At 42.8% G+C, this 14,000-nt stretch overlaps 1 protein-coding gene across 11 annotated transcripts in view; it reads right to left on the bottom strand.

Annotated features, from left to right (window-relative positions):
- EIF2AK4 (eukaryotic translation initiation factor 2 alpha kinase 4) overlaps positions 1-14,000 on the bottom strand; it is a 100,090-nt gene that overhangs the window by 51,922 nt on the left and 34,168 nt on the right. For all 11 annotated transcript variants that reach the window (XR_011997333.1, XR_011997332.1, XR_011997330.1 and 8 more), the window contains 5 exons: positions 12,116-12,651; positions 6,721-6,827; positions 5,943-6,100; positions 2,009-2,463; positions 1,472-1,535 (listed from right to left, as the gene is read on the bottom strand). Coding sequence is in view for 8 of the 11 variants with exons in the window: in XM_025998445.2 (XP_025854230.2) it covers positions 1,472-1,535; positions 2,009-2,463; positions 5,943-6,100; positions 6,721-6,827; positions 12,116-12,651 (1,320 nt within the window). In the remaining 3 variants the exon portion in view is untranslated. The remainder of the gene's footprint in view (positions 1-1,471; positions 1,536-2,008; positions 2,464-5,942; positions 6,101-6,720; positions 6,828-12,115; positions 12,652-14,000) is intronic.

The following is a 14,000-nucleotide window of genomic DNA, read 5'->3' as shown; positions in this document are numbered from 1 at the left end:
TATTCTTCCCCTACAGCTAGTTTTGTAATCCATGTCCCTTTTATTAAAGGGGTCTTTTATTCTTCCAATAAATGTATTTAAATACTCCCCCTCGCCAATACCACCCAGGGGAAAAGCACCAACTGAGGTAAAAGCATGAAACAGCATGAGATGGTTTCTGCTTTACAGTTTGTGGAAGCATTTTTCAATATTTTTCCTTTATCAAAGAAAACAAAGGCACTTCTGTTCTGCAAATAATCAAGCTGAACTCTTGAATCATTTACATACCCTGGGGGTCATCTGTAGAAAACCGTTAATCTCTTGGAGGTTTCTACTCTCATCAATAGAATGCCCGTGGGATGTTGCCCTTAACTGAGCAAAACCAGGATTATAAATTTGGTGCTCCCATAATAATTAAATGCAGAACTAATGCTAAATTCAAAGAAGAATAGGTTATAATTTATAAATTTAAGCCAAGACGACTTGAAGGTGCTTTTTAAAAATTTTATTTATTGATTGATTGAAAGTGCTTCTAATGAAAAAAGGTAGTTATCTCTAAAAAATGCTGGGGGGGGAGGGGAATGCATTCAAACCTCCTTCAAATCAATTTAACTGCCTATCTAACAGGGCCTATATGTAGACTTTTCCTTATCTACAACTAATGCACTCGTATAACTGCTCATAATTCTATATTTACTCCTGGAAATGAAATTGTGGCACTCAACGTCCTACCATAGAAGTTTCCTCTGCACCAACAACAGACAGTCCTAGTGGTCAGGGCCATGCACCAGCATTCAGGGGCTCTGCTGGCTAGGCAGGGGAAGAGCAAATTGAGCAGAATCCAAGACCTGGAATAATGTTTTTCCAACTTTTCCAGCCTTCATCCATACAAAGAAATGTATTTTAGATCACACCCAGTTCATATACTCATGTGAGACACATTGTACCAACAGTTTACCCTTCCTGTTTACCTTTCTTGTGATGATATTGTGATACACATTCTCCACTTTCCCTACACCACTAAAAATTAAATAAAGCTGGTTGTGGCCCTCAACTGATTTCATAACCTGTTACAAAATAATGGCTCAGTGTTAAAACATTGTTCTAGATGACAGTTTATGAGAATAAATAATCCAGATTAATTGGTCACATAGAGACCAATGTAATTCTACAATCACTCAATTGAATGCCTATCCCCACATAATGTTTCTCCAAATCCTCTGTTAAATGGTTATTTCAAGAAATAAAACAAAAGCCAGCATGTCAATTTACTCCTCTCTTCTAAAAGCAGGCATGTTAGGTTATGTGGACAAATTAAGGCCTATAAATACAGGTGTAGCATAAAATTAAACAATCATGTTTTAAAATTGACAATTTCCATATTTGCATATCAGAGTGAAGCTTTACTATCCCATCCAAGGTTTATAACATCAAACATTAGTTTTCTTACACGCCTACCCATGATAAAATGGTGTAATTTCTATTTACTTACCTGATTCTGACTCTTACTGTTCTCATCTTCAAAGATGACATCACTGTCAGAATCTGAAGCAGGTCTTAAAAAGAGAAACAGAGAAATACTAAAGAAATCAAATTCCCGGATGTCCGGGTGGCTCAGGGGTTGAGTGTCTGCCTTGGGCCTGGGGCGTGATCCTGGAGTCTGGGGATCGAGTCCCGGATCGGGCTCCCTGCATGGAGCCTGCTTCTCCCTCTGCCAATGTCTCTGCCTCTCTCTGTCTCTCATGAATAAATAAATAAAATCTTTAAAAAACAAAACAAAAAAGAATACTCTTTAAGAAGTTTTCTCTCAATGGTACTAAGGTGAGGTTTGGAAAGGAATTTCTATTTTTCCTTTCTTTGGGGCTGGATTCTGGAGATCTTTTGAAGACTACAGGGAATGGACACCTCCGGTCTCAACAGGGTTACTTTCTGAACTCCTATTTCTCTTTGCCAACACAGTGGCAGCCTGGCTCTCCCAAGGAACCCCCTCTCCGGGGCATGGGCCCAGTGCCCCCTCCAACGCTCTTACAGGAAGGGCTGCGAGAAGACGCCCTCGTGCTCGTCGTCGTCGTCGTCGTCGTCGTCCTCCTCGCTGCTGGAGCCTGGGCGGGCGGAGGGGAAGCGGGAGCTGGCCGAACGCTCGCCAGATGTGCTCCACTCCACGGAGCTGAGGATGGGCGGTGGCGCGGCAGCCTCCACGCTACCGGCGCCGTCGCCGTCGGGGCTGTCGTTGCCTGGGGATGGCTGGGACAAAGCTCGCCCATCAGGTGCCTGGGGCCATGAGTCCGAGTCCTGCGGCAGCATCCCTGGGCCCACGGGCCGCTCGTATCTCTCTATCCAGGCGTTATAGTAGCGCACTATGTTCTCATGGTGCAGGCGCGACAGCAGCGTCACCTCGCCCTTGATCCTGCGGAAATGCCTACTGGCCGGATTGATGGGGATGCGCTTCACCGCGTAGCAGCAGCCATCCAGCTTGTTCTGCACCTGCCACAGGGAAGGGAGAGGAGGGAAACTGGTGCCACTCAGCCACGCATCCACCCTGTGACCCCATGTCCTCCCAAGGAGAGCCCAGAGTTCTGGATGAGAACCAACAGCTACAGTAGAGTGCCACATATTTCAACCTCTTAAGCTGAACAAAGTCTTGAAACTACGTGTATATTTAGCTTAATAAGAGACCTGGCGAAAACATGACCTGCATGTGAATCATTAATTTCACTAACAATTACATTTCTGCTTTTCCACTATCACATGTCATCTCAAATCTAAGAAATTATTATTTTAAGCCCACTTAAAAATTATTTTGGGGATGCCTGGGTGGCTCAGTGGTTGGGCATCTGCCTTTGGCTCAGGGCGTGATCCCAGTTTAGGGATCGAGTTCCACATCAGGATCCCTGTGAGGAGCCTGCTTCTCCTTCTGCCTAGTCTCTGTTTCTCTCTGTGTCTCTTGTGAATAAATAAAATATTTAAAAATATTATTTTGGGGACACCTGGGCGGTGAGAACCAGCCCTGTGCTGGCTCCATGCTCAGCGTGGAGTCTGCTTGAGATTCTCTCCCTCTCCCTCTGTCCTGCCAGCTCATGCTCAGTCTCTCTTTCTCACATAAATAAAATTTTAAGAACAAATACTATTTTCTAAACTCAGGTTTAGAGGTTTCACAATTTTAGTTTCTCTACAGATTGTTTCTCTAAGGTTTCACAATTTTAGTTTCTCTACAGGGTTTTTTTTTTTTTAATACCTAAAGTCACTAAACCAAAATTAAACTAAAAAAAATGTTAATCCGAAAATAAATTCTAATTCTGGACGTACCAAACAGCGTAAACTTGGACAAATGACTTAACTTCTTTGAAACTTTTCACATCTAGACGAGTGGCATGTACACCACCCCCCTCACCTCAGAGGTGACTGACTGTAAGGATGAAATGTGTGAGGTGAGTAAGGTACTTATGACCAAGACCTCATTGAGCAAGGGCCCAGTAAAACAAAACCAGTATCAACACAATTACCGCCCACTGATTTTATTACTAAGACTGTTTGTTACTAAGATTTATGTATGATTGACGATATGTTTTAAGACTAGAACAATGCAATTAAGAACACAATAAAATAAAAACAAAAATACATGAGAAAGTTCCAAAGTCTCCAACTGCTGCATAGAGACATTTTCTCTCTTGGGCAGTCGCAGGATGCCACTGGATTGACTGAAGTTAACTTTTACAAAATTTTATTCACTAGAACATTCTGGACCCAATGTGCAGGTCGGCTGAGATGATGAAAGGCAACAACTTGGCCATGGGCAGAGGGACAAACTAGTTGATTACAAAATACAAAATAAAACATCATTCTCATAGGTTTCAATTAGAATGAGAAAGGAGTATTATAAAATTGAGTTTCAGATTATTTTTGTGTGGAAATAGTGGCAAGGAACATGCTTTTGAGTAGAACACATACAAATCTGAATGATGGTCTCTTCTCTTACTACATGTATGTAACCTCATGCAAATTATGTAACTTCTCTGAAGGTCAGTTTCCTCAACCGAAAAATGCGGATAATACTTACTTTGTAACAATGTCACAAAACTGAAAGACAAGGTTTGTGAGCCAACTGGCACACAACCTGAAATATGGAATGTGCCCCAAAAAGCTATAGCCCTGTGTTCTTTTACTGCCATATCATTAATAGAGTAGAAGACAGTGGAAAGTCTTGGCATGGTCTTCAACCTTGAGACTTGGAAAACATCACAAATGCCTTGAGTCACTGAGTGGGGTGTGGAGCTTGCTACACTGCAAACTCCCAGGGATTCACTTATTAAAATGGAAAGATGCCTGGACCATAATGGGGCCAGCTGCTCATGAAATGCCAAATCACTGAACAGAATGGCCTACCCTAACCTGGAAAGTGATGAAGTGTGAGGGCTGTGGCCTCAGATGGAAAAAGCCACAGAAAAACTTTGGGGCTTAAATTACTACACGTTTTAATTATATGAGCCTACTCATCTTTTTTTTTTGTTTTAAAGATTTTATTTACTTGACAGAGAGAGAGCAAAAGCAGGGGGAGCAGCAAGCAGGGGAGAGGGAGAAATAAGCTCCCCAGTGAGCATGGAGCCCCAAAAGGAGCGCTATACCAGGACCCTGAGATCATGACCCAAGTCAAAGGCAGATGCTTAACCAACTAAGCCACCCTCTACTAAGTAGGTACCCTCTACTCATCATTTTTTAGGACTAGTAAGGAAATGGAGTTTAACAATGTATCACATTCAAGAATCTAAAATACAAACAAGTTAAAGGACTTGATCAAAATTACAGTGAGTTAAAGGAATAATATATACATCAATCATCCATTCCCCTGTAGAGCACTGGGATTACCCAATTAAGTATTTGCCCACAGTAGGTCTATTTAACCACCTAACGATCATGTCTATACTTTATGAAGAAAGTTGAGGGCAGCCTGGGTGGCTCAGCGGTTTGGCGCTGCCTTCAGTCCAGGGCCTGATCCTGGAGACCTGGGATCGAGCCCCATGTTGGGCTCCCTGCATGGCGCCTGCTTCTCCCTCTGCCTGTGTCTCTGCCTCTCTCTCTCTGTGTTTCTCATGAATAAATAAATAAATAATATTTTTTTTTAAAGTTGAAAATTTTCCATGATCCTGTAACTTCCTTTTGGAAAACTTAAGATTGTCCTTCTGTCTCTGATTACCACAGAAAAACTTTTTGTTTTGGGGGTTGTTGTAAAAGGCCTTCTACAATAATACTGGTAACCCTTCCTAATAACACTCTCAGAATCCTAAACAGGCATATACCCTCTTGATGATGGGCCATTTTATTTTGTGAAAGATAACATGTCTTATGTGGCTTTAATAATACAATATTAGCCTGGGTCTCCTAAAGTCAAAATACTTAAATTACATAAGAACAGCTGAAATCTCTACCTCAAGGGGCAGGTAATCCTAAGTTCACCCAAATAGACCAGAATGCAGAAGGGAAGACCTAACAACAGCACATCTTCATAATGCACCACAAATTTTCTCTCTCAGTAACAGATGGGAAATGAAAGCCACTGAGACCATCTAGGGCCATTTCGCAGTGAATCCCACCTCAGCTCTAACCTCATAGCCCTTTTATCTACAACACCTCTGAAAGCAAATGGGATAAAAAGGACAATTTTCTTTCTGAACCAAAGCACAGAAAAATGGTCATGTAGAGGTCTTGGCTCCACTTGAAACGCTGGTATAATCATGTGGTTTTCACAGTAATGCACTGCATCAAGGGAGGGAGGAGGAAATGATGAGTTCTTAATGTGTCCAGTGTAACTTTAGGTAAAGCCTTTAATTCTGCAAAGGTGATGATGATCATAGTTTCAAATGGTCATATTTACTTCTCTCCCCACTCTGAAAAAAGAACTTCCTAAGTCTGCGGTGAGGGAACAGTGAAGGACTCTAGAGGGCCTGGGCACAACTCTGTAACCACACCTTGATGACAGCTCCGAAGGCTCCTTTGCCGAGAAGCTGTAATTCTTCAAACTCAATGAAATATCGGGAAAACTGTCTCTGTGTCTCACTGAAGAATGCTGCACTGGGTAGCTGCTTACTAGGAATAACAGTCTCAACATAATCTTGTCCTCCAGAATCTGAGTTAAAACAAAATGAGAGAGGCAAGCGAAGCATTAGAAAAACAGGAAGAGATGCAAAACCCAACAACAAAGCCAGGGCTGAAAGAAGGGGACCCAACCCGTAGTTAGGTAAAAAGTACCTCTTACCTGGCACAGACCCTTCAACACTTTTCTTCACCTCGTTCTCCTTCAAGTAGGTGGCATATACACTAGCCCAGGTTATGGGCGGGGCTGAGTGAGACCCACGGTGAGGGAATGACTTCTTGATAGAGCCAGAACCCAAACCCGGGTCTCCTGACCCATCCCCAGCTCTGCTATCAACACAGTTACTACCCATTGATTCCTTAGTCTGCTCCTTGAGTAGCAATAGGAAAATCTAGTTACATGGCAATAAGGTGATAGGACAAGAAGGGGGACCCAACACTGAGAGAGATTATCCCAACGGACACTCAATCTGTTGAGGCTGGAAAAACCAGGACGGCAAAAACGCACAGTATGTATTCAGTGAGTGGATTTATGTACAGCTCGGTATGCAAAAGATAAATGATGGAGGCAGGCCGTTCCAGTCTTGGGCTTCTGCATCCTTTCAAAATAATTTATGTCAAACAGGGTTTAAAAAAGAGTGGTACCAGACTTACCGTCAGGACTCTGTTCCAATAAAGACATTTTCGGCTGTGGATTGATAAAGCTGTGTTTCAACAATTGCTGGGGACTCCATCTTTCCTTGTCATCCAAGCAAACACACCTCAGTGAGAGGGCAGAAAGAATCTCAGCAACACAGAAAATAATCACTAAACTCGTTAGTGCAACAGTTTATTTTCTTATTTATAGAAATAATGTAAATACACATGATACCAAAATGTACTCATAAGTGAATGCATGCTGATCATCAGGCTGGCTGTAAGTGGGGAATCAAAAAACAGACATTCTCTAGAGGCAGCAAGACTCACCTCATGGAACAATTTTTTTTTACAAGATACCACAAGTTATCATTCCTCCTAAATACTTCAGTTCTAACCTAGACCTCTCCAGGGACCAGTGAAAAACAAAGCTTTCCAAAAGAAGAGCAAACGTGATAGCTGGTGCAGGGTTGGGGCCCAATAGGATAAACTTTGGACGAAGCCTGTTCCTGCTAAGAAGTAACATGGTAATGGTTCAGGACTACTTTTAAAAAGTCCCACATTTTATCATGTATTTTCTTTTAATTCTCGTTCCTTGAACATTGTTTGATATTCTAAGAAATAATTTTTTGCCTTTTAATGAAGACAAACTGCACCTTTAACCCAGTGGGTTCTAAAGATGGGGTGGCATCAGTACCAGTATTATCTGGGAATTTGTTACAAATTCTATTCCAACCTTGTCCTAGAAGACCAGCAGCTCTGGTGGTTTGGGCAGTAATCTGCACTTTATCAAGCTGTCCAGGTGATTTCAATTCAAGATAAAGTCTGAGAACAACTGTTTTAACTAATCTGTTTGCTTTAATTACAATGACTCAAGGAGCACCACTTGGGAGCACTTTACCCTAATTCTCAACAATATTTAAACGAACCAACCATCATTGTGAATTCTATATCACCTGTAGCTATGTAGTGGCGCAGTAACTTCCTTAACAGGTAACATCTTATTTTTTCATGTCAGCGCAAAATGCAAAGCACTCTTAATTCCATACTTTGAAATGGACAAGACCACAATAAAAGCATTTGCCTAAGACACTGTTTTTTTTTCTCTGAATTTAAGATTAATCTAATTTTTTTTAAAGATTTTATTTAATTTATTCATGAGAGGCACACACAGAGACAGAGAGCGAGAGCGAGAGAGAGAGAGAGAGAGAGACAGGCAGAGGGAGAAGCAGGCTCCATGCAGAGAGCCCGATGTGGGACTCGATCCCGGGTCTCCAGGATCACGTCCTGGGCTGAAGGCAGCGCTAAACTGCTGAGCCACCCGGGCTGCCCAAGATTAATTTTAATTATATCAGTAAAAAAGCTTATCTTCTCCATGCAAATATTAAAACATTACTGATTATGATAGTCTTTGACCAAAATCCCATCTCTCTCCAATTCCTCTGCTCCCCTTCAGTGTCTGTCATTCCAGGCTTTTTTCTATGCATTTAACACAATAATACATAACATATAGTTTTGTTTTGTGGATGTCGTTTTTTTAATGACATCATCCTATATTATCCTCAACTTGCTTTTTTCATTTGACCATGGAAAACGTTTTGTACCCAATTCCACTGTTGGGGGGATGGGGAGCCACCAATCAATTCTCTAACGCCAGTTGGGTATCATAATTCGACTCATTTCTGACATTATCTACCCAGAGATAGCATCAGATCTCACAGGTTGAAGGCTCATTCCTTTAAGACTGCCCCCAATCCTTTGTAGATGCCAATGGCAACCTGTGCTTTCAACCATCCAGCTACAGATCAGAGATCTCAACAACCCCCTCCTTGGATTCAATCAGTCTGCTATAGTGCTTCACAGAACTGAGAAACGCTTTATTTACTGGATTACCAGTTTCTTATGAAAGGATATAACTCAGGAACAGCCAGACAGAGGAAATGCATAGGGCGAGGTGTGTGGAGAAAGCACAGAGCTTCCATGCCGGCCCAAGGCTCCCTCCCAGCACCTTCATGTGTTCACCAACCTGCAAGCTCTCCAAGCCCCATGCTTTTGGATTTTTTTAAAAAGATTTATGTATTCATGACAGACACAGAGGGAGAAGCAGAGACACGGGCTGAGGGAGAAGCAGATTCCCTGCAGGGAGCCTGATGTGGGACTTGATCCGAGGATCCCAGGATTACAACCTGAGCTGAAGGCAGCCACTCAACCACTGAGCCACCCAGGTGTCCCTCCTTTTGGAGTCTTTATGGAGGCTTCACTACACACACACACACACACACACACACACACACACACACACACACACGACTGATTTAATCATTGGCCACTGGTGATCGATTCAATGTCTAGCCCTTCTGTTCACCCCACAGATTAGGAAGCTCAACACCTCTAGTCAATGGTTGGTTGTCAGGTCAGTTCCCTGGGCTACCAGCCTAGATTCTCAGAGCGGATCCTTAGGCCAGTTCCAAAATTTACCTCATTAACAGAAGAAGAGACACCTTACTGCCTAGAAAATTCCAATGGTTTTAAGAGCTCCCTGCTTGCAACAGAGATGAAGACCAAATATATCTTTCTTATTATAAATCATAATATTACACCATATGTCTTAGAGATCTTTCTTCCAAGCCAGTACTATAATATCTTTTTTGAGCTTCCCAGAATTTATTCACATGATACACACATTCTTCTACTGTTGCACGTTTAGATTATTTCCAATTTTTCACTTGTACAAAAAACTGCTACAGTGAACATTCCTAGACACATCCTGTTGGGTTTCTCAAGTCCCTTGTCACCTATAACTCAACTATGACAGTAATCAAGAAAATTTTAAAGCCTACCTAGAATGAATTGTAACTTTAAGAGATTTTATAGCCACCAGGATTCTGAGTTAAAAAGATGAAATTTTCTGAGCCAAACATTTTGGCATCATAGTAGCTCTAAGTAGCACAGGCAAATGCTGGGTTCATCTCTGAAAAAGGATGAAATGCCTGAAAGTCACCCTGTTAGATTCACTGTCCTCTCTACTGAGGACGGAGTTGATAACATTGTCTCAGCAAGGCCACTCTACAGGTGTGTGTGAGCTCATCTTATCCTCACAGCCACCTTGGGATGTAGGCAGTGCTACTAATATTAAATTACTAAATTAAAATTAAAGTATTAAATTAGGGACGCCTGGGTGGCTCAGCGGTTGGGCGTCTGCCTTTGGTTCAGGATATGATCCCGGAGTCCCAGGATCAAGTCCCGCATTGGGGTCCCTGCGGGAAGCCTGCTTCTCCCTCTGCCTGTCTCTGCCTCTCTGTGTCTCTCATAAATAAATAAATAAATAAAATCTTAAAAAAAAAAGTATTAAATTAAAATGATCCATTTTAACAGGGACAAACCATAGGGTAGAGAGTTTAAGTGCTCAGCCGGGAAGGGGTAAAGGTAGGATCTAAATCCAGCTGTCCAGGCTACGGCCATACCACCCCAAACACATCCGATCTCCTGTAATTCCAGCTGTCTGGCTCCAGTCAGGGCTCTTTCCTATCACAGCGATTAGATACAGAGCAAAATCTTCCTCCAGAGGATATTCACCAAGAAATCAAAAGACAACTACAAATGAAATAAATGTTGCCATGCTAGTGTTGTTGGTGAATGATTTTTTTTTCTTTGTTTAACTGGGGCTGAACAGTAAAGGACAGTACAGGGCAGCTCCTCCTTCACCAAGCCCATCAAACCAGTCTAGGATGAGAGAGGAATATACAAAACAACCCAAAAAACTAAAGGACAACCATGTTAAAGAGAGTAAGAAGTAGTGCTGATCTAAAGTTCGAAACCAACAGGAGTGAGTGATTCTCTAAGGAGAAAACTAGGAAAGTTGTGAGTCTGTCATTTTGCTATAAAATGTGAGAGACACCACGCACTTAAACCTTCCTGTGTTGTTGTTTTTTTAATACATAATGCAATTTGCTAAATCACCCTTGACCCGTGAAGAAGGGCTGAAAGCAAAAGGTGACATTGTGAAGAATGAAATGAGTCTATCAGGGGTCCTAGCGCCATATTTCCACTGAGGTCATTTTAGCCTATGTCATCCTCCGGGTGCATTTAAATATATATTTTTAAAGTTCTATTGCATTTAAGAGAAGTTGCAAAAGATTCCTTTGGAAATCTTAAGATGATTTATATACTTTCAGGAGGGAATACGGTATAAAGAATCAAAGCTGGCCTCTTTGCGTAACATCATGTCTGCTTCTGTTTTACAGTACACAGAAACAATCTTAAACAGAAGGGCAGCTACTTTCATCTTTGTAATAGGTAATGAGTAAGTAACAAGTAACGATACAGCTTGGGTCAAATGGCAATTGAGACAGATGGGAACAGTAGTGAGTGGATAAAAGTGAATGGCTGGGAAAAAGAGAGAAAAGACAGAGCGGCAGAAAGGGAAAGAAACCAGTCCAGCTCAACTTCCACAGGAAGGTTGGACCAGGGAAGTGTCTGAAAAAACCCACTCTGAAGGGATCTTATTTTTTGTTTGACAGAGAAACCAAGAGAACCCAGGTCTGGCTTGGACAGAGCAGTGAGGCAGGGGCTAAGCTGCAAAGCACCACAGGGAAGGACCCGAATAAACACATTAGGCCCTAGGTGGACCTTTCAATAAATAACTCTCTCAAAGCAGCTGGACTTGGCTCTGCAGGGAAATGTATACCTGGAATTTACCAGTGTTGAAAATCCTATGGCCAGTGTGAGAAAGTCACTGCATTCTATGACCTGGCTGAATGAGACCCTGCTCATGAAGAACGGTTACGAAGAACAAGGGACAGAACTGTGATGTTCCTCACGCTGTTTTCTAGATAGGGGGCCTTGTCTTCAACCCCTTAGGAGCCAGCAGCTAAGGGATATAGTGAGCAACTTCCATGTGGAATACGTGGGCATCTGTCCCTGGAGCAATCCCTGTTAACTTCCTGGATATACTAGGCACTCTTCAAAAGCAGTTTGAAAATATTCCTAAAGCCTTAGTGAATGGAGGACAACATTCGAGGTAAGGGAATGAAAATGTTAAGCAAGAAAACAAGCTATGTGGCTGGGAAAGGGGCTGGGAGAACAAAGAATGTTTACTCCGATCCTGTTCCTCACTTTTCAGCTTAAACATATCACATAGATGCTGAGCAAATTCAAGCACAATTACAAGTTCAGGACGAGGGGAGCCTGGGGGGCTCAGTCGGTTAAGCAGCTGCCTTCAGCTCAGGTCAGGACCCCAGGTCAGGATCCTGAGGGCCTGGGATAGAGCCCTGTTGTGGGCTCTGCGCTCAGTGGGGAGTCTGTTTGTCCCTCTGCCCCTTCCCCTGCTCATGCCCTCCTGCCCCCAAATAAATAAAATCTTTAAAAAGGTCAGGAGTAAAGAGCAATTAGAGAGAATCTCAATGATACTCACTTCTTTAGAAAATCTTGGAAGTCAGCTGGTAAGTCATTAGGGATGGTCACAGGGTACTCTCCGCATTCTTGTCCTTGGCTGAGGAAGAGCAGCAGAAGGCCAAGACACCAAACATCCCCTTTCTTCCCCGTTTTATAAGGTAGGGCACTGTCACTAAAACTAACTCGGCTCTGCTCAAACACATCTTCCTTGCAAATGTCTGCTAGGCGCTTTGAAATGCTGTAGTCCGTAATCTTGACATTGCCCTCTGCATCCACCAAGACATTTGATGCATTCAGAACCTTGTGCACCACGTCGTTGCTGTGCAAATAATCAAGGCCAGACAAGAGCTGAGTTGTGTACTTGCGGAGTTGATGCACAGGGATGGGGCCTGAGTGGCTCAGATGTGCAGAGAGGGAAACCCCATTAATGTGCTCCAATAAAATGTCCACCATGATGGAGTCATCTTGCTCTTTGAGATTCATTGCAAAGTAGCGTACTACATTTGGATGGCTCAATTTTACCAGTGAGTTGAATTCCGTTTCTGCCCCTTGAATCTGGTAAGGAAAAACACCACTAAGATAATATTGTATTGATCAGCATTAACTGGTGTTTCACTTCACAAGTTAAATATTTAATAGAAAATGTACTCTCAAAGGAGAAGGGATATTTTCTGAACTGTATCCTCCTCGAAATTGTAAGGCCAACGTAACACTTTATAAAGATGAAAGCAATTTAATTCTCAACTTCTGTGATCTCAAAATCTAGTGTACAAATACAAATTGGCAAGCAACTTGTTTTTTTGAAAGTAGGCACCACAACCAGGGTGGAGCCCAACATAGGGCTTGGAAATCATGACCCTGAGATCTAGACTTGAGCCGAGATCAAAAGCCAGGATGTTTAACCGACTAAGCCACCCAGGTGCCCCCCAAATTAATCGCTCTTCTCTTTTATTTTTTAATTTTTAAAATTAAAAAAAAGATTTTATTTATTTATTCGTGAGAGACACAGGCAGGGAGAGAGAGAGACAGAGAGAGAGAGAGAGAGCAAGAGGCAGAGACACAGGCAGAGGGAGAAGCAGGCTCCATGCAGGGAGCCTGACGTAGGACTCGATCCCGGGCCCCCAGGATCACACCCCGGGCTGAAGGTGGCGCTAAACCACTGAGCCACCTGGGCTGCCCTCTCTCATTTTTAAATAGGCTCCATGCCCAATGTGGAGACAAGACTCTGAGATCAAGACCGGAGTTTGGAGTCAGATTCTTAACCCAGGTGCTCAGATGAACAGCTTTTAAAAGCAATTTCTTTTGCCATAAGGCCAGCAGGGGGAAAAAAAAGAGGGACAGCTGGGTGGCTCAGTGGTTGAGCATCTGCCTTTTGCTCAGGTCATGATCCTAGTCCTGGGATCGAGTCCCGCATTGGGCTCCCCACACGGAGCCTGCTTCTCCCTCTGCCTATGTCTCTGCCTCTCTCTGTGTGTCTCTCATGAATAAATAAATAAATCTTGAAAAAAAAAAAAAGAAAAGAAAAGAAAAAAAGAAGTCAGCCCGGGTGGCTCAGTGGTTTAATGCCGCCTTCAGCCCAGGGCATAATCCTGGAGACCCATGATCGAGTCCCATGTCGGGCTCCCTGCGTGGAGCCTGCTTCTCCCTCTGCCTGTGTCTCTGCCTCTCTCTGTGTGTCTCTCATGAATAAATAAATAAAATCTTAAAAAAAAGATTGCAGAAAGCACAAGAATGAAGTATTATTTAGCTCCAGCTGGAGATGGGTATTAATGCCCTCAGAAAGGCAGAAAAAGAGTATAGGAAAAAGCCGTACAAGTCATAACCATGTTCTGAGTGTGGTGAAAGGGGTAACAAGGGGCTGAGAAAACTCTGGAAAAGAAGCAGGTCCCCCACCATCACCTCCA

The sequence above is a fragment of the Vulpes vulpes genome, chromosome 15 (assembly GCF_048418805.1).
Source record: "Vulpes vulpes isolate BD-2025 chromosome 15, VulVul3, whole genome shotgun sequence".
Taxonomy (NCBI): domain Eukaryota; kingdom Metazoa; phylum Chordata; class Mammalia; order Carnivora; family Canidae; genus Vulpes; species Vulpes vulpes.
Note: the sequence above shows the minus strand (reverse complement) of the source record. Positions and strands in the feature narration are given on the sequence as shown.